Here is a 24,313-nt window from a genome sequence, read left to right as displayed (position 1 = left end):
ATAGCCTGAGATTACATTTACTTTTCTTGTGACAGCCATCCTAGTGTTTGTTGATTCATGGTCAGCTAATATCCAGGGACTTTTCCCTTCAATCCTTTACCAGTCTTTTCCAATCCAAAGTGTAAGACTTAAACATTTAAGCAGATACTTGTATGTTGTTGATTTTGGCCCCTATATCCAGCCAGATGATTTTGAATCTTGATACTGCCATTGCTGTGTGTTAGCTATCTTCCCATCCCATCCTTATCCCCAATTTTGCATCCACGGCACATTGGATTGGTAAGCCATCTCTGTCCTCATTGTGCTGTGGTTTAAAATATTGAAGAAAGCCAGGCCTTAAGCATGATGGTGGAGACAGTCTGGGTTGATAATGATCAATACCTCCCGGGGTTGTTTGTCTGCCTTTGAATGGACCCAATTAATCCTGGCTCCACTGACATTGCTGTGTCTTGTCCACATGAGTTTCTTTAAGCCCATCTGTTAGCCACCTTGCTGATATCTAGATGAATTCCATTCCACAGAACTTCAAGGCTTTGCAACCCCTTTGAAAAGGAGATGCACTTAGCTGAGCATGACTTGTTCTGGGCGAATCTGTGCTAGTTTCTAGTGCCCACCACTTCCTCTTCTGCATGTTCCAGACATTCTCCTCTCCCCATTTTGAGGTTTGCAAGAGTTCAGGTTTGTTTTCTGAATTTCTAGAATCCACCTTTTTCCTTTTTGTGAAAAATGGGAACAGCTTGTCTTCTAACATCTTTCCTGTTCCCCATGATCCCATGGGGGATGACCAGAGGTGGTGCTGCAGACTCACCTTTGGTCAGTGATTCAATTATCATTTCAAGATGTTCTTGTACGTTCTTATATACTCTTTTCTTGTAGGCCAGTCCCACTGAAGATCGATATCTGAGATAACAAAGGTAGATGCCAAAGGAGAGCTGAGTGGTTCCGCTTTCTCTGCCATCTGTTTAACATTAACGTGACCCTGGTACTTCCTCATTCTCTTGCTCCAAACAGATTTGATGTTTTCGGAAACCCATTGGATGGTCCTTAGTATTTGTTTTAGCTCTGCTTTTGGCCTGTTAGTATCTGAATGTCCTTTAGCCATTTCACATTGAAATGGTCTGGCCAGCTAGACAGAGAGCTCTCTGAGGGTAGGGGCTGCCTTGGCCAGAGTTGGATGCGATGGTCCCCACTTTCCACTTTGATGCTGCACAGCCTTCCCAGCCTTGGAGATGCTATGAAATGCCAGAGGAGGCAGGGCAGTGAGCAGTGTGGTTTGATGGTCTGACAGACAAACATGCCGTCATGGAACATTCTTTGCAGAGTGTGCAGATCCACTTACACAGGCCAGCTGCTGCTCTGCAAATTGCACATTCCTTCAGAACAACCCACCCATACCCTTTTTTCCCACCAAACCTCAATCATGCCCTGGGTAGGTTAGAAACAAGGTTTTTCTGTCTCCCTCTGTTTCTATCCCTCACTCTTCTGTCTCTTCTTTCTCAGTCCTTGGTTTTTATAGGGAATTTGGCTGAATGCCTAGCTTCTGGTCTGGATGGCCTACCCATCTTCAGCCCTTCCGTGGGGGGGCCTGAGCCCCACGGAGCCCCAGATTTAGAGCCTCTTCTTAGGTGGCTTCTGGAGTCCAGGCCCTGCCAGCTGATAAAGCCCCATAGATAGGTTGAGGCCAGTGGTGATGGCAGAGTTAGGGCCTCGTCAGATGGAAACAGGTTTGCCGCTGTCAGTATTGCAGGAGTAGATAAGTTCCCCACACCTCTGCCCCACCGCCCCCTGCAGTCTCCAGGGGGATATCCCATCCCCAGGTGGCCTCTCACTTGCTATCCACAGTTACTGGAAGCTCTTTGGGGATTGATAGCACAATTATGAGTCACCCTGAAATGTACTCACCTTCTGATCTGTCCCTTCCCAGAGAGTTGCTCAGTCCAGGGTAGAGAGAGAAAGGGCTACAGGGAAGGGAGGGAAGTGAGAGCCGGTAGGGAAGAGGGTAGAGTCCTAGGCTGGCGGAAAGGAGGACCTGCTGATTTGCATGCCCTCTGAGGACAAGTCAACAGGGCACTGAGCTGACCTCAGCAGGTATCCTACAGTGGGCTGAAGGGTATATGGGAGGCCCCTCCCCAGCCAACCCCAAACAAGGACCTGGTCTCTGCAGATAGAACACCCTCCATGGAGGGCTGGGTGGGGTACAGGGGACCTCCTTGTGTGTGTCTGCCTCACATATGCTTTTTTTGGGAGGCAGAATAATCTAGTGCAGTGGTTCTCAAAGTGTGGTCCCTGTCCATAGCATCACCTGGGAACGTGTTTAGAAGTGTTCCTTCTTGACCTCCTAAATAAGAAACTCGGGGTAGTAGGGGCCAGCAGTCTGTTGAACAAGATTTCCAGGTGATCCTGGTGCATGCTAGTAAGTTGGAGAATCATTGACTCAGTGAAAGAATGAACTCTGGAGCCAGATTGCCTGGGTTCATATCTTTACCTTGGGCAAATCAGGTAACCTCTCTGATTCTCTATACAATGTTTCATCTGTAACGTGGAGACACTGCCACCTTCTTATTGTGATGATTAAATGAGAATGCTTACAAGGAGTTTAGTGCAGTTCTGTCAGTCAGCATCTGTTAAGTGTGGCTTCAGCTCTGACCTTTACTGTTTCTCATTTTAGGTGGTATCTGATGCTGCAGGACAGGGTGTGGCCATCACAGGGAACCAGACCTTCAACAACTGGAACTGGCCCAATGCAATGATTTTTGCAGCGACTGTCATCACCACCATTGGTAAGTCTTCTGGGACCTGTAGGACACATACATCCATGTCCTAGCTCCTCAGAACCTTTCTAGAAACCCAACTCTGGTCACTCAGCCCTATTGGGGCTATAATCAGGCCAGTTGCAGGCTATTCTTTTGATACTTTCTTAGGGATTTAGTAAGTCCTTGCGCTGATCATGCCTGGGAAGGTTTCCATGAGTCTCGACCTGGGCTCTTTGAGCAGAAACAGCGACACAGCCTCATGGCCAGAGCCATGCAAGAGATTAACCAGATTGCTCATTGCAGAAACCCAGATCATGACTACTTACTAAGCTGGGTGTCTGTTTCAGTTCTCAGGCTGCATAGCCAACCAGTCCAGAAGTTTGGCTCAAAATGCAGCTTCTTCTCTTTCACCATTCTGTGAGCTTGACTGGGCTCAGCTGGCCAGTTCTTGCTTGGGCTCCCAATGCAGTGGCAGTCAAACAATGGCTGGGCTGGAGTCTTCTGAAAGCCAAACTCATCTGATGGCCCAGATGGCTCCTCCCATCACAGGTTTGACAGCTGATGCTGGCTGTTGGCTGGGAGCTCAGCTGGGGATGAAAACACAAGGCCTCTGCATGTGTTTTCTACCTGCATGTGGGAACCAAGGCGAAAAGCAGCAGGCTTCTTAGACCTCACCTGTCCAGCGTCACTTCCGCTGCCTAGACTGCTTCTGTTGTGAAGCCACTAAAGCTCAGATTCCAAGGGAAGAGGATTAGACAACACGTTGGTGTGAGCAGTTGCATAAGAAGGGAGGGAATTGAGGATGGCTATCTTTGGAGACCATCTACCACAGTGCTTCTGGGGAATCTACACAGACAGCATGTCTTGTAACTTGCACAGTGGTACCATATGGACTAATGGAAGACCTGTTGACCAGGCTTAGTCCCTGCCTTCAGGGAGCTCCTTGTATGGAGGAGATACAGCTCATGTCATCATAATTGCTTTATCAATGATCATGATCAGAGTATGATCAAGGGAAATGTCATTACTTAAGTACTGATAATAGATCAGTATCAGTTTATCTTAGAGAATGGGCTGTGTGTGTGTTGGAAGCAAGGCCCACTGGTTCAACCACCCCTCCTGTTCTTGGCCTCACTCTCTCCTTCCTCAGGATATGGCAATGTGGCTCCCAAGACCCCTGCTGGTCGCCTCTTCTGTGTCTTCTATGGTCTCTTCGGGGTGCCGCTCTGCCTGACGTGGATCAGTGCCCTGGGCAAGTTCTTCGGGGGACGCGCCAAGAGACTAGGGCAGTTCCTTACCAAGAGAGGCGTGAGTCTGGTATGTCCCCTACCCTGGGTGTTGGGCAGAGATGGGGGAACCATGACAGGTGAGGGGAGGACAGGAAGGCTCCAGGAATTGGACCAGGGATGTAAGGACAGATGGCAAGAGGGTAGTTTCACAGCTCCTTGCCCTCCTGGGTCAGGCTGGGTACCCAGCTAGCCTCTCCTCTAGCTGACTCCCTAGCCCTCCGGGTGCCTTTGCTGGGTTTCCAAGTCTCCACTGTTGTCTGACTTGGCCTTCTGCTCCCCATCAGCGGAAGGCGCAGATCACGTGCACAGTCATCTTCATCGTGTGGGGCGTCCTGGTCCACCTGGTGATCCCACCCTTCGTGTTCATGGTGACCGAGGGGTGGAACTACATCGAGGGCCTCTACTACTCCTTCATCACCATCTCCACCATTGGCTTCGGTGACTTTGTGGCCGGTGAGTCCCTGCCTCAGCCTCCCACCTCTTTTTCTGCTTCTTTGATTTCAGCACAGCAGACCTATGTTGGGGGTGCCCGTGGTAGGGTTCCATGTTCTGGGCACTTCTCTTACCCAGTGGGATTGTCAACCCACTCTGCCAGTTGCAAGAGGAAACCAAGACCCGGAGTAATGGCAGAAGACTCTTTTCTCTCTGGTTCCCTTTCTCAGACATGACTTTTTTCCTCCTCCTTTCCTCTCTGCTCAGTCTCTGATCTCCTCTCCCTCTGTTCTCCCATGACTCCTGAGCTTGGCTTCATGGAGGGCTTGCAAGTAGGGCCTTCTGCCTGCATGGTTGATACCTGTTACCCAGGGAACCCCTGAGCCCACCAGCACCCCCTCCATGCCCTCAGCAGCCTTTCATCTTTCACAAGAGCTGAGGGAGCTGTCCTGGAGGCATGGCTCAGAGGCCTGGGGCTTTGTTCCTTCTATAGCAAGCTTAAAGACAAGGGAGGCCTTCTCCCCAGCTGCCCTGCCCCCAGCCCTGACACTCCCTCCTACTCCTCCCCTGCTTAATCCAGGGAAGCAATGAGGTTCTTTGGCCCCTTTGTCTGAAGGCCTGTCACCAGCTGGCCCCAGCCATGCACAAATTTGTGTTTGTGGCCTGCACAGCATCTTGGTTCTTAATCTTCTTGACACCCTGTTTGACCCTGTTGACCCAGCGACCTCAACTTCTGCTCCAGAGGCCTCTGTTCTCTACCCCCTCCCTTTTGCCCAGAGGGCAGTGGGAGACCACTAGCCTTGTACTTGTATGTGGCATCTGGGAGCAGTTGGCTGAGTTGGGGGAGGAACAGGAAAGAGAGGCACAAACACTTCCCTGACCCTAGCAAGTCTGGGCCTGCTATCCTGGGCAGTACATTTGGACAAGGCACAACCCTGCCATTGTCCAGCCCTTGAGGCCCAGAGCAGGCTAAGGAGATGCCTCTGGTATTAGGGAAGTACAGATGTACATTTAGCCATACTTTCTCAGCACCAGCAAGACACCAAACCCTGCCTCAGCTTTCTCATCTGTAAAATTAGTAAAAATAATAACTATTCATGAGTGTTGAGGGTAGGGCCTGGCTATATCAGTGTGTGCCCCCATTACTGTCATCATGAAACTCTGCTTGTGATTGAGAGCCTTAAGCAGGATTAACAGAACCACTCAGGGCACCTGCTATCTGAGCCCGGTCAGAGGAGGAGAACCGACCCAGTGACAGCACCTAGAGGAACCTCTAGTCTGATGAAAGAGGTAGCCCCCTTCCTCCAGGACCCTTCTGTAAGTTGCTCTTGTATCTAGTCGAGGGGGCAAATGGAATATGGGTCAACATGCCTGTACATGTAGTCGTAAAAGACATTTCAAATAATCCTCGAGTGTAGAAGAACCTTCAGAGCTGTAGAGGGTAATCCAGGAAGGCTCCCTGCAACAGGAGGGGGATGTGGAGCAGACAGAGCCCTCCTCCAGGTCAAGGGACAGCTGATTTGAGGAAGCCAGAAGGAGGAAGTCAGGAAGGCAGACCAGACCTTCAAGGAAAATAAAAATGGTTCAATGGTTCAAAGTATTTCCTGCCAGGGTAGGTGCTTCCTGGGTCATCCTGACCTAACCACCAGCCTTGTTTGTAATCCACCAGTGTGAGTCTAGCCCCAGCTTGGAGGGTGCTGGGGGCTCCCTTGTGTAATATCCATCTTTTCAGTTTTTAAGTGAACTGTACCATATACACAGAACAGCTGGGGATGGTAGAAGAATCAACAGAAAAGCAAATAAATACTCATGAACTATTTCTTGACCTGTGTGTTGGTTACATTGCCAGTCCCCCAAAACCCCTTTAGCTTCCTTCAAAGAGTCACTGTCTTGACTTTTTTTTTTTTTTGAGACGGAGTCTGTGTCTGCTGCCCAGGCTAGAGTGGCAGTGGTGTGATCTTGGCTCACTGCAACCTCCGCCTCCCAGGTTCAAGCCTCCTGAGTAGCTGGGATTACAGGTGCCTGCCACCATACCCGGCTAATTGTTGTATTGTTAGTGGAGACGGGGTTTCACCATGTTGGTCAGGCTGGTCTCGAACTCCTGACCTCAAGTGATCCACCTGCCTTGACCTCCCAAAGTGCTGGGATTGCAGACGTGAGCCACCGTGCCTGGCCTGTCTTGACTTTTTGTAGTTGAGGAAACCGAGACTCAGAGACAGGCTGGATACTGGGATGGGGTCATGAATGACAGTGGGCCCAAGCCCTTCGGGAATATGGGATAGTCCAGGGTCTAGAACAGGCCCCTTTCTATCCCACTGCACCCCCATCCTGTGCTCTGGCCTGACTCCTGCTCAGATCACACAGCATTGGCCATTGTACATTTCCCGGGTCCTGCTAACTCTGTGACCTCTGGACTGCCCGTCTGCTCAGGTGTGAACCCCAGCGCCAACTACCACGCCCTGTACCGCTACTTCGTGGAGCTCTGGATCTACTTGGGGCTGGCCTGGCTGTCCCTTTTTGTCAACTGGAAGGTGAGCATGTTTGTGGAAGTCCATAAAGCCATTAAGAAGCGGCGGCGGCGACGGAAGGAGTCCTTTGAGAGCTCCCCACACTCCCGGAAGGCCTTGCAGGTGAAGGGAAGCGCAGCCTCCAAGGACGTCAACATCTTCAGCTTTCTCTCCAAGAAGGAAGAGACCTACAATGACCTCATCAAGCAGATCGGGAAGAAGGCCATGAAGACAAGCGGGGGTGGGGAGACGGGCCCCGGCCCAGGGCTGGGGCCTCAAGGCGGTGGGCTCCCAGCACTGCCCCCTTCCCTGGCACCCCTGGTGGTCTACTCCAAGAACCGGGTGCCCACCTTGGAAGAGGTGTCACAGACACTGAGGAGCAAAGGCCACGTATCAAGGCCCCCAGATGAGGAGGCCGTGGCACGGGCCCCTGAAGACAGCTCCCCTGCCCCCGAGGTGTTCATGAACCAGCTGGACCGCATCAGCGAGGAATGCGAGCCATGGGACGCGCAGGACTACCACCCACTCATCTTCCAGGACGCCAGCATCACCTTCGTGAACGCGGAGGCTGGCCTCTCGGACGAGGAGACCTCTAAGTCCTCGCTAGAGGATAACTTGGCAGGGGAGGAGAGCCCCCAGCAGGGGGCTGAAGCCAAGGCACCCCTGAACATGGGCGAGTTCCCCTCCTCCGACGAGTCCACCTTCACCAGCACTGAGTCTGAGCTCTCCGTGCCTTACGAACAGCTAATGAATGAGTACAATAAGGCTAACAGCCCCAAGGGCACGTGAGGCGGGGCCGGCTCCCCACCCCACCTTTGACGGCCTCTTCCCCCCTCACCCTGGGGTGTCCCGAGATGGCCAGGACCCCTGGCCCTGGTTGGGGGGCAGCCTTGAAACTGGGAGTGGGGGCCAGGGGCCTTCTTAACCTTCCATCATTCCCAGCTGGATGCATGCCCAGGACAGGGCCTCTGTTACCCAGCTGATCCACACCCTGGCTGTGGGGGCGTCTGTCCTGAACTTGGCTGGTGTATCTCACAATGCAAAGACATGCAGGCTGGTGGGACAGGTGGGCGGGACTGACCCTGAGGAGGCCTTGCCCGCATGGTCTTCACCCCACCATTTGCTGGAGTGTCACACGGTTCTCTGAGGCCCAGGGCCTCAGCTGTTTAAGTTTACCGGCATTACCGAGCTCGGCATTTGGAGCGGGAGCTCTGAAGTGTCTGGGGAGGTACCACTGTGTGTGGGGTCAGGCGTTTCCGTGCTTTCTGTACCTCCGCAGGAGCACCCCCATCCCAGCTGTGGGCCTGCCGGTCAGGTGGGGCACCTACTACAAACTAGTGGGGTGGAGGCTGCTGGAGGTGGGAGTGAGGAGATGCGGGCAGGGGCTCAAACAGTCCTGACTCACGGGACCTGGAAACAAGTCCCATGTGGGCCTGGGGCCTGGGGTCCTCATCCTCCTTGTTGGTCTACTCAGGCCCAGCCCAAAGCCGTGTTCCCTGTCTCAGGTCAAGCAGTGGCAGACACAAGGCTTTCTGTGGGCCCCCGAGTGGTAGGAGGGAGAGTGGCAGGGTTACTGGAAGCCGGGACTGCTAGGGCTGGTGGCCAGGGAGCTGCAAGAGTGAGGCTCAGCTCTGGCTGGTTCTGCCCTGACCCCTCCTGCCCGCCGGAGAACTGCACACCCCGCCCCCTGGCCTGAGGAGCTGCACTCCCCATCCTGCTGTCTTCTCCTTCCCTGTGCCCTGAACAAGGACCTCACTGCCCACTTCCCCCTCCCACCAGCCCCCTTGGGCCAGGCAGGGTGAGGCCAAATTGCTGTTGGCCCACAAATGGGCGATGGTCAAATATGTGAATCAAGCTCCTCTCTCTAGCTACTGTTTGATGTGCATGTGTGTGTGTGCGCCTGTGCACCCGTGTGTGTGTTTAAGGAAAGGAAAGGATTTGGGCTGGGGAGCAAAAGGTAATGTGAAAACTTTTGGACTGTCTGGTGAGGGTGGGCGGGACTTGCTGCTACTGGAGTTCTTGGCTTCTCCATGATGTTCCCCCTGGGGCTGGCCCACTGTGTCCTGAATGTTTTTGTTATTTTTTGTTTTATGTTTTTAAACTGCTGTTTTTATATACCTGGAATCTGTTGTTGGCTGCAGAGCCAGCGGTTAAAGAGCAGGGTCGTCAGGATTGGGAGGTCCAGTGTCTGCCCTCCTGCCGTGCAACTCAAGTTGGGCCTTTCTTGGTGACGTCATCCAAGGCCATGATGTCAAGGGCCATGTCCTCAAGCAGAGGTGGAGAAGGGACACTGAGGTGAGCAAAGGCAGGAAGGGGCATCCACTGCAGGTGACTGGAGGCCGGGCAGGAGGCAAGTCATCAGAGCCGCCCAGCCGCCTTCACTCTCTGCCCTCTGCCCCACTACGGTGGGGCGGTGAGGCCAGAGCCCACCTCCCCAACATGTGAAGACCGTGATGGGCATGTGCCCACACTCCCACTTCTCTAGCCGTTTGCAGAGGCTGCTGCCCGGCAGGGGCCTGAAAAGGAACAGCCTCGTATTTTTCTGTGAAATGTTTTAATGAACTCATGTTGTTGCTGGTTGTCCTGGCATTGCACACACTGTATGTACATACTGGCAATATTGTCAAATGTAATTTATTTTAACATTTTTACAATAAAACATGAGGTGGACAGGCCAGCTTGGTGCGTGCTGTGTGGGGGGCAGGTTAGAGAGGGGTCGGCTTCTGGTATCTGAGCAGCAGGGGAGCCTGGGTGCATCCACAGAGGATAAGGAGGACTCAGGACTGACTGATAAGAGGATTGGATGGTCTGGAAGAGAGAAAAGAATGAAAAGGGGCGAAGAGAACAGGCAGAGGCAGGCCTCTGTGGGGAGGTAAGGATGCGGGAGGAACATTGCAGTAGAGGTTTGAGAATCAGGAAGGAGTCGGAGGAGCAAGGGGAGAGGCAGGAGTGATCATGGCAAACGCATGTCACTCACCACTTTGTCAGGCACTAAATGCTTGCACTGAATAATGTGTGAGTGAACTCATTTGACCTGGCAAGAGCACTGAGGGGGGCAGTACCTCTCCATTTTATAGACGACGAAACAGGCACAGAGAGGTTGCGTTGTGCAAAAATCTCAGTGAAAATGGTGAACCTAGATTCAAACCCAGGCAGCCCAACTCCTGTCCCCTCCACCACCGTGATGAGATGAAAGAGACTACCTGTAGTTTTGTGGCACACCCAGCATCTCTGGAAAGGGCTCCTGTCTCCAGGTAGGTGGACCAGAGAACTTTAGCGAAGCTCAGGCCTTCTCAACTCAAGGGGTGGGCAGGAGATGTAGAGCCTGAGCGTGGGCACTGTGGACTGGGAAGAATGTGAAGGAAGAATGGAGCCAGGCTCAGCTGGGCATCTGTCTCCATCTGTCTAAAGGGAGGCTTTGTCAGGCTTCAACTGTTTGGGGACTGGCCCCTTCTATGACCGTTCAGGGCTCAGCACCACACAGGATGATTTCTGAGTTCATTGGAAAAAAATAAAAGGCTTTCAGGAGCGAACCACATTTTTCATGAGGGCATGGATGTGTTTACAAAGGATTATATGTATTTACCAGCCAATTCTGTAATGACACCATCCCTCCCTCTGCCAACATCACTCCCTCTTGCCCTCTCTCTGCTCCCCACAACCCATCTCCTGCCCCCATCACAAGACAGGTCCAAGGTTCTCTGGTTTTGCTTTAATCACATTCAGCCTCAAGGCAATAACAGTTCCATAACACTGTAAGCCCCACCTTTATTCAGCACTTGGCCTGTTCACAAACCCCATTGACAAACAGAGCCCAGGTTATTTGGCCCATCTACAGTTGAGACGAGAGCTTAGGGAGCATGACTGCCGAAGGGCGCCCAGCTGGACTGAGGCACAGCTTTGCAGAGCTGTGCTCACGGATGGTAAAACACAGACCCAAGACTGGGTGGAGGTGTGACCTTGGGTTACTGTGGCCAGGGTTAGGAGCTTTCTGAGTAAGAGGTGGGAGGTGGGTCAACAGCTAAAGCAAAGGGTGGGGCCCAGGAGGCCTCAAGTTCCCCAGGGTTCACAAGCAGGGGAGGGGTGCCATGTGGGGGCATGGGGAACATCCCATCACAGTCTGGGGAGCTATAGGGTGGATGGGAGTGGGGGCAGTGGAGGAGGCTGGCGAGTGGGTCCCAGATGGGTGGGAAGTCACTGGAGATGACACTAGCAGGGAAAGCCTTCTGTTGAAGTCATTGATGTTTTGTTGTTGTTACTGTTGTTTGAGACTGAGTTTCACTCTGTTGCCCAGGCTGGAGCGCAGTGGCATGATCTCAGCTCACTGCAGCCTCTGCCTCCCAGGTTCAAGTGATTCTCTTGCCTCAGCTTCCCAAGTAGCTGGGACTACAAGTGTGGGCCACCACACCCGGCTAAATTTTGTGTTTTTAAATAGAGGCAGGGTTTCACTATGTTGGCCAGGCTAGTCTTGAACACCTGACCTCAGGTGATCCTCCCGCCTCAGCCTCCCAAAGTGCTGGGATTACAGGCATGAGCCACCATGCCTGGCCGTCATTGCTGTATTTCTAATGCAGGACAGGGAGAATTGGATTGGTGAGATCTGCCGACTTGCTGGGGTCCTTGTGGGGGCAGCACTCCTCCTTCCACAGGCTCCATTCCCAGCAGGCTTCTCCGCTGTCCTAGTAAACCAGCACTAGCTCTCCACCAGCACCACCTGGACTCTCCATCATTTGTTCCACTAATGTTTACTGAGCACCTACTATGTACCATTATCCTCATTTTACAATGAGGACATTGAGGCAAATATAGGATTTTTTCCAAGCTGAAACAACTATTAACTGGCAGCAAAGCAGCTTCCCTGACTTGCATTCTCATTCCTCGTTCTACCCTCTAAATTTCTGATCTGACGGGAGACATCCTCAGAGAACCCCGAGTCTGATGGAGGTGGGAGACAGCGTCTCCCTTCAAGGAGTCTAATCTGAGGGGGAGGAGAGCACAGAAGGACCCTGGGGTCCCAGCTGGGCCTCTTATCTCCTCCATGATCCTGGAGGAGGCATTTAGCTCCCTGCCAGAGGTGATGAAGAGAAACCAGGATGTTTGGGTTTCACCTCCCGACTGGAAAGGACCAGGCAAGATCATCATCAGCCACGACTGCATCTGAAGCTCTCACAAGCCTGGGGTAGAGTGGCGGGGAAGGACAGCCAGGCTGGGTTGCACAGCTCTGGGTGGGGCCTCCAGAAATGAGGCCCCTGAGGTTTGATCTCAGCTCTGCCATTCATCTCTCCATTCTTGAAATAATAGGTTCCCAGTTTCCAAATACATGCACAACTGGTCCAGGAACCAATGACAACTCGTGAATTGCCAGGATGTGTTTAACAGTGAAAACCCCTCCCTAAAATCTCTGTCCCGTCTATCCATCGTGGCCCCATCACCAGGGTCCAGGCCACCCGGCCCCTCACCTGAATCCCCCACAACAGCATGGGGCCTGGCACCTGGTAGGGGGTCCAAAGATATTTGTTGAATGAATGAATGAGCCCCATCAGCTGGATTCCCTGCCTCTAATACTGACTCCCTTTCACCTGGCCATTACTGGCGCCAGCAGCCTAAACTCAAACCGGGCCTGTTTCTCTTCTGTTTTAAACTCAGGGGCTCCCCATTGCTCTTCCACCCCCCACCTCTCTCTCCAGCCTCCTGTCACTCCTTTCCCACCTCTCTGGGCTCCAGCCACTTTGCCCTTGCTGTTTCCTCTGCCCTGATGCCCTTCCTCTCTCTCTCCTGGGTAAGTCCTGAGACCTAGTGGGATTAGATATGGACATCAGCTTCTCTGGCAAGACTTCCACAACTACCTGTACCCCTCCCGGATTCTGAGCCAGGTGCTCCTCCTCTGTGCTCCAGAGGCCCTCCCTCAGCAAGCTGCCTCTGTCCCACCGAGCTGCTCCGATGTTGTTCCAGCTCCCTGCCTCCTGGTCTCATGCCTCCTCCCCTGACTGGGAGCCACTAAAGGGCACAGGGAGTAGTTTGTTCACCTTCAGATTCCCGGGAGCCCAGAGTGCAGAGGGGCCCAGCTTTTCCATGTTTACTAAATGGAGGGTAAATGAACTAGAGTCCTGGCCCCTCCCACTGGTAATTCAATCCCTCTCTTCCTGGGGCAGAGGCCAAATCAGGGAGCAAGGCTTGCTCCAGGAGGGCGAGTCCCCACAAGGCCAGGTGGATGATCTTGAGGGCCCTTGTCGCAGGCTGAGTTGGCCTGGTGAGTCACCTTATCTTGTGCCAAGTCACCTGAATCTGCAGGGCAGGACTGGAATACAGCACACCTTATTTCTCCCCACCCCAGGGAGCACTGTCATTAGCACCCCCTTTTCCAGTTGCCCCACCTCCCCATTTTCACCTCTTACTGTTCCCAGGTGATTCCGGGAGCTGGGCCTCCCATCCCAGCAGCTCCCCAGTCCCCAAGGTTCCCTCAGGAATATCTCTGCTCCCAGCAATCCTGCACACCAGGCCCAGCCTCCCAGTTCATAAAGCCCTTTCACACCCATTCCTGGGTAGGATTACTCAACAGCAGGGAGTCAGGTGCAATATTTTACAGGCCTCAATTTAAGGGCCTTTTCCAAATGAGGTAATAAATGTTTTGGTTTGATTTTCCAGGAAAGCAAGGCCTAAGGCTAGAACTGGGAGATGGTCAGAAGAAGTAGCAGAAGGGGATGTAGAGATAAACATGGGGAAAGAGGAATAAGGCCATACATGTTCATTTTAGAGCTGGTTCAACTGTGGGCAACTGGGGCTTAATCCCACTAGACCTCCCCTGAAACACCTATAGAATACACCTCAGATTTGGCCATCTGAAGGACAGGGACCTTCTGCATTTATCCACCAATTCCACCCTTTTTGTCTAAGGATGGCCCCAGGGAAATTCATCCCCAGCCTCCTCTCATACATGTGGATGTAACAGGCAGTATTATCAAAACATGACCACGATAGTATCTCCCCACTCACATTCTTATCTGCAAAATGAACTGACCGCTCCCCAACAGGAAGCGGAGTCTGTTCCCCTTGAATGTGGGCTGCCCCCATGACTGTTTCAGTCGATGGAATATGGCAGAAGTGACTCCTGTGGTTTCTGAACCCATGTATTAAGAAGGCGTGGCAGCTTCCACTTTGGGGCTCTGGCGGAAGCTAGCCGCAATGTAAGAAATCCAAGTACCTTGAGACTCACACTGTGAAGAAGCCCAAACTAGCCCATGGAGATGCCACATGGAGAGAGAATTGGCCCCACTGAGGTGCCATCTTGAACACTGCAGACCCAGCTGATGCCATACAGAGTGGAGCCCAGCCAGCCCGCAGATTGCAGAATCATGACCAAAAAAGAATGATTGCTTTCATAATCCTGAAAGTTTGGGAGTGGTTTATTACACAGCAATAGATAATTGGAACACTGGCTGAGCTCACCTTGAGCTACGTGACCTTTGCCGGGCTTTGGAGAAAGCTTGGAGGTAGAAAGGTAGACACCTGGCACTTTGAGGTGGCACTACAGCAGTGGTGAAATGCCAAGTGGGCTGAGGGATTGGACCACCTGGCACAAATAGCATCTACTACCTGGAGACGAAAACTCTTTGGCCTTGAACACAATAATTGGCAGAACTAAGACCAAATGCCAGCAGGTCTTCTAACCCTTCACCCGGGGCTCTTTTCCTTATGCAACATCAAAGTTCATACCTTCCAGATATCAAAGCCCCTTCTACTTTAGGGTCTCTAGTTCTCCCTGCTATGTTTAAACGGTATTGGGGGAGACTGGGGTCTGCTACGATCCAGCTGCATGACCTTAATGGCCATATCTATCATTGACAGGATGCTTACAGGCACTGCCCAGGATACTTTATTATGCACATGATCTCATGTAATCCCACAACAGTGTTATTACCCCATTTGGAAGCTGAGGCTCACAGTGGTTATACAACAGCTAGAGGTGGAGTCTGGGTTCTAACCTAAGGATCCAGGGCCTGTGCTACTAACTACCATGTAAGCTGGCCAGGGCAAAGCTCTCCCGCTCAAGGACAAAAGTGTACAGAGAGGGTGTCCTGGCTGCAGCTCCAGTCACTCCCCAGAGTCTGCCCTCCTCATCTCCAAGACCAGTGAGGTGGACCAACCAGCCCTGCAGGGACTACCCAAGAATCACCAGGGGATTCCTGGGCTTCACCTTGGGAAGATTCTGATTCAGAAGGTCTGGGGTAAAGCCCAGAAATACCCAGGTTCTGGGAACACCTGGCTGGAGATCTCAAACAAAGGTCAGGTCTCTCCAAGCTTCCCGCATCGCTGCCAATCCATCCCCACCTGTTTTCATTCTGCATTGAAATCTGTGTTGACATTAATTATGTAAAATTTCCTCCTCCTTCTTTGATTCCTTCACCTGCGGCTCTGGCCAGCTGAGCTGCTCTGTTGACATCACACATTATTTAACTCAGATGACTTGTATTTGTTGAGTCTCTCAAAGGTTGCCTAGAACACCTGATGTTGGTGACTGAGGGCAAATGAACAGCTACCTGGCAGTCAGGCCTGGAGTAGTCAGACTCCTGCCTCTTTCTATCAGCTCAGATTCCCGCCCTCAACAGTTCACTCCAGGGGAAATTTTCTGACCCAGTGGCCTGGAGCCCATTTATACTGGCTCATGGGAGCTGGTGGTTAACTTTTGGAAATTTTGCAAGCTGGTTGTTAAACCACAGCCACTATTTAAAATTAATTAAAAAATAAATTATATAAATATGCAATTAGATGGTATTAAGAACAAAGGTCATAAGTACATAAAATTCATCACTTCCTAGCTATTTTGCATCTTACTATTATCCATGCTTTTGAGGTGGTTATTCATCTTCTACAGGTATATGGAAATACTATATAATGATAAGTTATTGTGTTTCTCTTTCCAACTTGACATTTTGTGACACCATATTGGTAGCTAAAAATTGCCCATAGTACAAGCATTTACACCGTGGAAATGGGCAAACACTACCAATTAGGGATCTCTGCTCTCCAGAGAACCAGATGTTAAACATTCATCAGCACATCACTGCACTGACCTCCTCTGGAATGATTTGCAGGCTGGGGAGGGTAGGGGAAAGTGAGGTTTTGTCTGTCCTGGAAAGGAAGAAGCAGTCTCTGGATTTCAGGGAGAGTATAATTCATGAAGTGGTCACTTGCACTCCCTTGAGCCCCTCAGACCATTGCTGGTTAGGGATGAAGATTCGAGGCCTGTAGGAGCTAACTGCAGGGGTAATGAGTGGGCAAAGTCTATGTGTGCTTGCCCCCTGAATGTACATAGAAGCTCTTGGGACATGGTCCAAACTGGAGGCTTAAAGGGACTTCTGCTTTCAGCTAGAGTTCTGAGACTGCCCAGAGCCTAGTCCAGGAACTGCCTTGCACTCTGCTGAACTGCACTGCGGCTTCAGACAAGTCTCCACGTCCTGGGTCTCTTTATAGTTAAAGGGGGAGACCCTCTCAGCAAAGACTAGGTGCTGGCAACTGGATGAAAGCTATCAAGTGCGTCAGATTCAGACTAAGGCTTTGCAAAGATCATATCACTGAGCAGAAACACACAGCCGGACACATAGGATACTGTGCCTGAGGCAAGGAGGGGACACAGGAGGGAATCTAAGGTCTTCTAGAAGTTCCCTGCCCTCGAGTGAAGAGGAAGAGATGACTCCACACAGGACGTCCATGGCCCCAGTCAGAAGTGACTGCTACAGAGATCCAGGGCCCCTCAGTCTCACCCCACAAGCCAGTCATAGTACAGCCCCATCCCATCAGGGCAGGCATCATCCTGCAGACCATCAGGCCTGCTCTGGGTATTTGAGCCACATGTGGTGCTCTCCCTCTAACAATTATGGCTCTTAATTGAGCACCTACTTTTTGACAGGCTCTGTGCCTGGCACTGTAAAAGGGGACCCCAGGAAAAGGTTCCTCTCTCTTTCGTTCTATTCCACTCTCATACTCGTGTGTGTGTGCGCGTGTGTGTGTGCACGTGTGTGCGCGCGCGTGTGTGTGTGTGTCTGTGTGTGTGTGGTGTGTGTGTTTCTGTTTGTGACAGGAGGTTGAGGAAGGGATTGTGTAGGGTTGGAATCAGGGATCCTTAATGACCCACACAGAACTACAGTGTGTTAGTTCAGGTTCTCCAAGAAGCAGATGCCACGGCTGGATTAAACCATAGAGGACTGCATTGAGGGAAACACCTGTGAGAGGCTGGGAACGCTGCCTGACCGTCACAGCCCAGGGCCTGTGAGAGGGAGGAGCTTAGGTGGAAGCAGTCTAGACTGCCACACAGGCTAAGGAAAGTTAGGCAAGGCTGTTGGGGAGTCCTAGAGCCAAAGGCGGCACAGACAAGTCTCCTGGGAATTGGCCTGCCTTGCTATTCCTGCTGCACTCCGTTCCTGGCAGGGAGCAGGCCACGGACGGGGCACCAACTTGGCGATGGATTGGAGGCCACAGGGGAGACACCTTTCAACCCCAGGACTTTCAAGGGGATGCTGGGCCCTCTCCTGGGTTTCCTTGAGATTTCCTGCTGTATGCTCATCACACACTCTCTTCTTTCCTTGAGCTAGTGAAAGTGGTCACTGTGGAAAGTGTCCTCACTGTATCATCCCCAACTCTCAGCCCCAGAGACCATGACCTACTGTCCAGGAGAGGCACCTCAAGACGTGCATGAGAAGTCTTTTCTTCAAGTCCCTCCTCCACTGGATGGCCTGGTTCTACACTAACCATCTAGAAAGATTCACTTGGTCGTCCTCACCCTCCCAGGTTTTCTTGTCTGCTCTTCTCTGCCTGGCAGGTAACTTCACATTTGTGGCTGCTAACTTGTTCTCTAGATGTTTTATGGGTGTCTGTCCCATCTTCCCAGTGAGAGGGGAGGGGAGGGGTTGTTCTTGGACTGCCTCAAATTCCAGGCTTGGCCCTTTCCTAGCTGATGACTCAGGCAAGTCACTTCACCTAACCAAGCCTCTATTTCTTCATTGGAAAAAATGGGGATTCTAACCTACCTCAAGGGTGAGAGCGTATGGCACCTCATTTCAAATACCTTCCCAGGCCCTCTCATTGGTCTGTCTTGGTTCAGGTTTCCTCTCCTGGTCAGCTTTGCCAAGGTGGGTCACATGGTTCAAAGACAGCTACCTAGGCTGACCTGTCTTCAGCAGGGTTTGTGGGTAGGGAAAGCATCTCAAATGTATCTACCACACTCACCACCTTCTCTCCCTCCCACTCCACATTAATTCATGGATGCCTTCAACAAATATTTACCAAGTATTTTCAGAAATCGCACTGAGAGTTTGAAAGCAGAGGAACCAGGCCTAGACTTGTGACTTTGGGGAAGGCATTGCCCCTTTATGGGCCTCAGTGTCCTCTGTAAGATGATGGAGGCCACATTTCAACTACATCAAAGGTTCTCAACCCTGGGAGAACATCAGAATCATCTAGAGAGTTTTAAAATAAAGTGCTGAAAGCCAACCTCACCCCCACCCCTACTCCTGCAAAGACTGTGGTTTCGTTGGCTGGAGTGGGGTCTAGATGACACACTTAAAAAAAACCTAGTTGATTTGAATATGCATCCAGGATTGAGGACCATTGGATTAAAGGTGAATAATTAGATTGTTGCTAATAATTCAATGGCTAAAGTGGTGCTTAGCCTGCAAGAGGTGCTTGAAGGAATGAATTCCCTTCAGCTATAACATTCTGTTCTTAGTTGAGGGGGTACTGGGGAGCTCCAGTTGAACAAAAATGAAGAGTTTTCTCAAAACCAAAAAGACACTGGAGGAAGGAGGAACACTACCAGTTAAGGAGGAATCTTAAAGTGGTTCTTCCTTAGAAATGGTCCAAGCTGGATTCTCTGACTCTTTTGATATCGCCAGTGTGGGAGCCTGGAGGCTGGAGGACTGGAGCCTGGAGCCTGAAGGCAGCAGGGATGTGGCTTGAGGGTCTGAAATCTGGCATGAGATCCCCCTACTCAATAGCCCTGTGACCTCGGCAAGTCAATGAGCGGCCAGATTTTCACCTACAAGCCAGGAATACATATTTCTCCTTCACTAGATTTTGGGAAGATTGAGAGAGATAAAGGACTGGAAAGCACTATGGGAATGTAAGAGGTTATTCCTATTTCGCCGAATCCCTGGTAAATCCCAGATATATGGCTGCCTGGAGTTTCCCTAAGGGAGCAGGAGAGAGAGGGAACTAAATTGTCCAGATCTGACTTGGAAAGTGACAGCTGTCCAGTCAGTTCTCCCTGGAACTTCAGGGAGTCACCCATTCCCAGGAGGGAAGGAATGACGATAATGTACATACTGCCCCACTTAATCACCTCCCAAAGTCCATACCTCTTAATAGTGTTGCATTGAGGATTAAGTTTCAGCATGAACTTTGGAGTGGATACTGTCAATTAAACCTTAGCACATGGCAAGAGAGGAAGAGACAGGAGCCAGGCCTTGGTTCTCCAGGGATTTGTATCTTAACATTGACCTTCACCTTTTATAACTAGTAGGTTCCGTGGCACTCAAAGAGCCTTGACCCATCTAGGCAAAGGGAACATGCAAAAGCCTATAGGTGCAAAAGACCCTGCTGTGCTCCTCACTTTGCCCCCAATATCCAACAACACCCCACTGAGGTATTGAATTCCCAGTCATTGAAAGTGCTCAGGCAAAGCGTAAGTGTCTACCTATGGAAATGTTGACAAGTTGATCTCAAAGGCCTGGCTCAACCATGTGATTCCGAATTTCCACAATGAGTGGTAAGAGCAGTATTTTAAGATTGTTTTTTCTCCTTCTTGGCACCCGGTGCCCCATGCCTGACACTTGGTCCCTGGCAAGGAAGCCTGTATTCCTGGGGATGGGAGTGGAGCAGTGCAGTAAACAAAGAGTACGAGAAAGTTCCTTCTGCCCCCTCCCCACCTCAGTGCACACACATCCCTGTGGTGGGAGAGCGGTGGGGGTGTGGAAACAATGGGAACCTATGAGTCATGGGGATAATGCAAGGCAGGATAATGTTTCTCCAAAAAGGCTCCCTCCAGCCATGTCCGGAGGAGCTGACGTAGGCAGCTGACAGGCTGTGACATCTGAAATGACCCCTAATTCTGGCAGTCACTTGCCTTGCTGTGAATGACCTAGGTTTTCTTTTTATCTTTTAATTCAATTTTTATTTTTAGCAAAATGATATATAAAAATACCTTCAGAAAGTCGAATAATACTACCTGGATTACAATGGAAAACAGCAGTTGCCTGCCTCACCCTTCCCCAACCCCAGTCCCCAGAGGTGACCTCTTTTGGACTTTCAAGTTATTTCTTTTTATTTTTCTAAATATCATCTGACTGCTTTTTCTTATCCCATGATTATTTTTCTTATCCCATTTAGTTAGTATGGACTCTCTTCCTACAACAAAAGATGAGGATTAGCCCCTCTCCACTCCAACACACATCCTTTGCCTATCCTCCCAATATAGCAAGATCTCAACCTATGCTTACATCTCAATTTGGTGTTTACATTATTACAAATGCATAAATATTACATAAGGTGCTTAAGTTGCACCTTCTTTCTTACATGACATTTTGTTTTCCATGTTTTTTCTTTGTTTGCTTGGTTTTGTATGTTCCTAGCACAAATAGCTCCCAAACTCCCTGCTATCATTATAAAGCTCCCTTCAAACAGGTTATCTCTTAGTCCCATTTGTTTGTTCTTGCCAACATCTCTTCCAGGATTGACCATCTTTCTGCTCCTGGCTGGATGGTTGCTCTCCAGGCGTGCTGCACACCTATTACCCTGAAGCATTGCTTCCCCATTAATTGGGAATTCCCTTTGCCTTCACCCTACATGGGAGTCCCCGTTTTTTGAATCCAATGCCATCTGTCTTTTCTTGTTTACTTCCTTGCTTGGTGAAATGCTTCCTTCAATCATTTCCTGAGAAATGGTGAAAGGAAGGTAAACTTTTTGAGACCTTGTATGTCTAAAAAGATCTTTATTTTACCTTCAAGCTTGGTTGACAGTTTGGCTGGGTATCTAAATCCAGGCTTGAAATTTTTTTTCTTCAAAATTTTGAGTTTTTTCCTTTGTCTTTCAGCTTCCTTTATGGCTGTGGAGAAGTTCAGTGACATGCTAATCCCTGGGCCTTCAGATATGGCTGGTTTTTTTTGTTTGTTTGTTTTTGTTTTGTTTTTTGTCTCTCTCTCTCTCTGTAAATTCTTTAGAATCTCTTTATTTCCAGTGCATTGGTTGGTGTATTTTTCCATTCACCATGCAGGTCCTGAGAGCTCTCCTTCAATCTAGAAGCACATGCCCTGTGCTCCTTTCTGGGTCTATTAAGTTCTATCTTTTTGAGTGGGACCACTTGGATTGGTCTTCTGGTTTTCTAATCTTTACTTTTTGTCTTCTTATCCTACTTTCGAGAGGATTTTCTCATCTTTTTTTCTCAACCCTCTAACAGATTTTTTAAAATTCTACTTTATTTTCATTTTGTTTCTTTTTTTCTTCTTAACTTTTTATTAAGAGAATTGCAAATATACAGAAAAGTTGAAAAAATAGTATACTTAAATGATACTTAATATAAACAATACTTCAATAAAATAGTACTTTTCCCCTCTACCTACGTTAGTGCTGTTCAATAGAAATACAATGTGAGCCATGTACATAATTTTAAACTCTCTAGTAGCCACATTAACAAAGTAAAAAGAACCAGGTGAAATTAACTTAAAAATATATATTATTTGGCCGGGCGCGGTGGCTCAAGCCTGTAATCCCAGCACTTTGGGAGGCCGAGACAGGCGGATCACGAGGTCAGGAGATCGAGACCATCCTGGCGAACACGGTGAAACCCCGTCTCTACTAAAAAATACAAAAAAATTAGCCGGGCGAGGTGGCGGGCGCCTGTAGTCCCAGCTGCTCGGGAGGCTGAGGCAGGAGAATGGCGTAAACCCGGGAGGCAGAGCTTGCAGTGAGCTGAGATCCGGCCACTGCACTCCAGCCTGGGTGACAGAGCCAGACTCCATCTCAAAAAAAAAAAAAAAATATATATATATATATATATATATTATTTATTTCAAAGTATTATTTCACCATGAAATGAATATAAAATTATTGAGATATTTTACATTCATTTTCTGTACTAAGCCTTTAAAACCTAGCATGTGTTTTGTAATCACAGTATATCTCAGTTCAGATGATGTCAAGAATTAGTAGCCACAAGTGACTAGTGACTAGTAGCTACTGTATTAGTGTGAAACAAGAAGGAACAATCAATTACATATCTATATAGTGCATGTATACTTTGGCAGAACTATTTCAAAGAAATTTATAGACTACATTTTTTATTCGTTTTTTTATTTCAATAGTTTTTAGGGTTCAAATGGCTTTTGGTTACATGGATGAACTATACAGTGGTAAATTCTGAGATTTTAGTGCACGCTAGAACACATTATTCTTGATTGTTAAATACTTTAGTCTGTAGATCCTAAGATTAAGGACATTCTGCTACATCATCATACCACTATTATCACACCTAAGAAAATTAACAATGATTTTCTAATATCTTTAAAATCCATATTTAAATTTTCTAAATTGTGCCCAAATTATCTTTTGTAACTAGTCTGTGTGAACTGGGATCTTATCTGGTTCCATTCGGTTGTTAGTTCCCCTCAGTCTTTCTAAAATCTATCGTAGTCTTCCTATCTTTTTGTTGCCCCATAGCATTGCCTTTTTTTTTTTTTTTTTTTTGAGATGGAGTTTCACTCTTGTCGCCCAGGCTGGAGTGCAATGACGTAATCTCAGCTCACTGCAACCTTCACCTCCCAGGTTCAAGCGATACTCCAGCCTCAGCCCCCAGAGTAACTGGGATTACAGATGCACGCCACCACGCCGGCTAATTTTTTGTATTTTTAGTAGAGATGGGGTTTCGCCATGTTGGCCAGGCTGGTCTCCAACTTCTGACCTCAGGTGATGCATCCACCTCGGCCTGCCAAAGTGTTGGGATTATAGGCGTGAGCCACCATACCTGGCCCAGCGTTGACTTTTTAAAGATCTAGGCAAATTTTTTGTTTGTTTGTTTGTTTGTTTGTTTGTTTGAGACATAGTCTCTGTCGACCAGGTTGGAGTGCAGTGGCGCAATCTCGGCTCACTACAACCTCCACCTCTTGGGTTCAAGCAATTCTCTTGCCTCAGCCTCCCGAATAGCTGGGATTACAGACGTGTGCCACCACACCAGGCTAATTTTTGTATTTTGAGTAGAGACAGGTTTCACCATGTTGGTCAGGCTGGTCTTGAACTCCTGACCTCAGGTGATCTGCCCACCTTGGCCTCCTAAAGTGTTGGGATTACAGGCATGAGCCACCGCGCCCAGCCCATAATTTTAATTTTCAAGAATGTTTCCTATTTTGTGAACATTACTTTTTCTCATAGCATCTTTTTCTTTATTCAAAGGTTGTGGTATTTTTCTGAGAATATTATATCAAAGAGACAAAAGATATATTTGTATATACGTATTCTGTTTTCTTTTTTTTTCTTTGAGACGGTGTCTTGCTGTGTCACCCAGCTGGAGTGTAATGGTTTGATCTCGGCTCACTGCAACCTCCGCCTCCCAGGTTCAAACGATTCTTCTGCCTCAGCCTCCCAAGTAGCTAGGACTCCAGGTGCATGCCACCACACTCGGCTAATTTTTTGTATTTTTAGTAGAGACAGGGTTTGGCTGTGTCAGCCAGGGTGGTCTCGATCTCCCAACCTTGTGATCTGCCCGCCTCGGCCTCCCAAGTATTCCGTTTTTATGTACCATCTCTGAGTATTTAAAACAATTTTTTTCTTGTTTATTTTGATTTCTCTTTTTCATAGTGAAGCCTCTCTTACAATACCTAGTGATACTTGGTTGTCCATTGGTATTTAAGGCTGAAGCTCTGATTACAGTTGACCCTTGAACAACATGGGGGCTAGGGTTGAACGTGCATGTTATTAGACAGTGTGGTAAGAGGGTGTGATCCCCTTTCTATAAGTTTACCCTATAGTCACATTCACACCTGTGCAGGATAAAGGGTGTACAAGAACACTCATGTATAACTTTTGTCTTCCCCAAAACTTACCTACTGATAGGCTACTAATGACGGGAAACCTTACTGATAACATAAACAATCAATTAATATGTATTTTGTGTGTTATATATGACATATGCCGTATTCCAATAATAAAACAAGCTAGAGAAAAGAGAATGCTATTAAGAAAAACATGAGGAAGGGAAAAATATGTTTACTATTTATTTATTTTATTGTTTGAGACTGAGTCTCACTCTGAGTGCAGTGGCGCGATCTCAGCTCACTGCAACCTCTGCCTC

General features: G+C 49.3%; 2 protein-coding genes across 2 annotated transcripts in view; one reads left to right on the top strand and one right to left on the bottom strand.

Annotated features, from left to right (window-relative positions):
* Positions 1-9,658, top strand: part of KCNK5 (potassium two pore domain channel subfamily K member 5) — a 40,169-nt gene extending 30,511 nt beyond the window's left edge. Inside the window, exons 2-5 of the mRNA XM_050787680.1 lie at positions 2,669-2,780; positions 3,904-4,070; positions 4,327-4,495; positions 6,905-9,658. Of these exons, the coding sequence (XP_050643637.1) occupies positions 2,669-2,780; positions 3,904-4,070; positions 4,327-4,495; positions 6,905-7,770 (1,314 nt within the window). The 3' untranslated portion in view covers positions 7,771-9,658. The remainder of the gene's footprint in view (positions 1-2,668; positions 2,781-3,903; positions 4,071-4,326; positions 4,496-6,904) is intronic.
* Positions 1-24,313, bottom strand: part of DAAM2 (dishevelled associated activator of morphogenesis 2) — a 979,794-nt gene that overhangs the window by 696,174 nt on the left and 259,307 nt on the right. The window lies entirely within an intron of this gene.

This window comes from Macaca thibetana, chromosome 4, assembly GCF_024542745.1.
Source record: "Macaca thibetana thibetana isolate TM-01 chromosome 4, ASM2454274v1, whole genome shotgun sequence".
Taxonomy (NCBI): Eukaryota; Metazoa; Chordata; class Mammalia; order Primates; family Cercopithecidae; genus Macaca; species Macaca thibetana.
The sequence above is the reverse complement of the archived record's forward strand: the minus strand, read 5'-3'. Positions and strand labels throughout refer to the sequence as shown.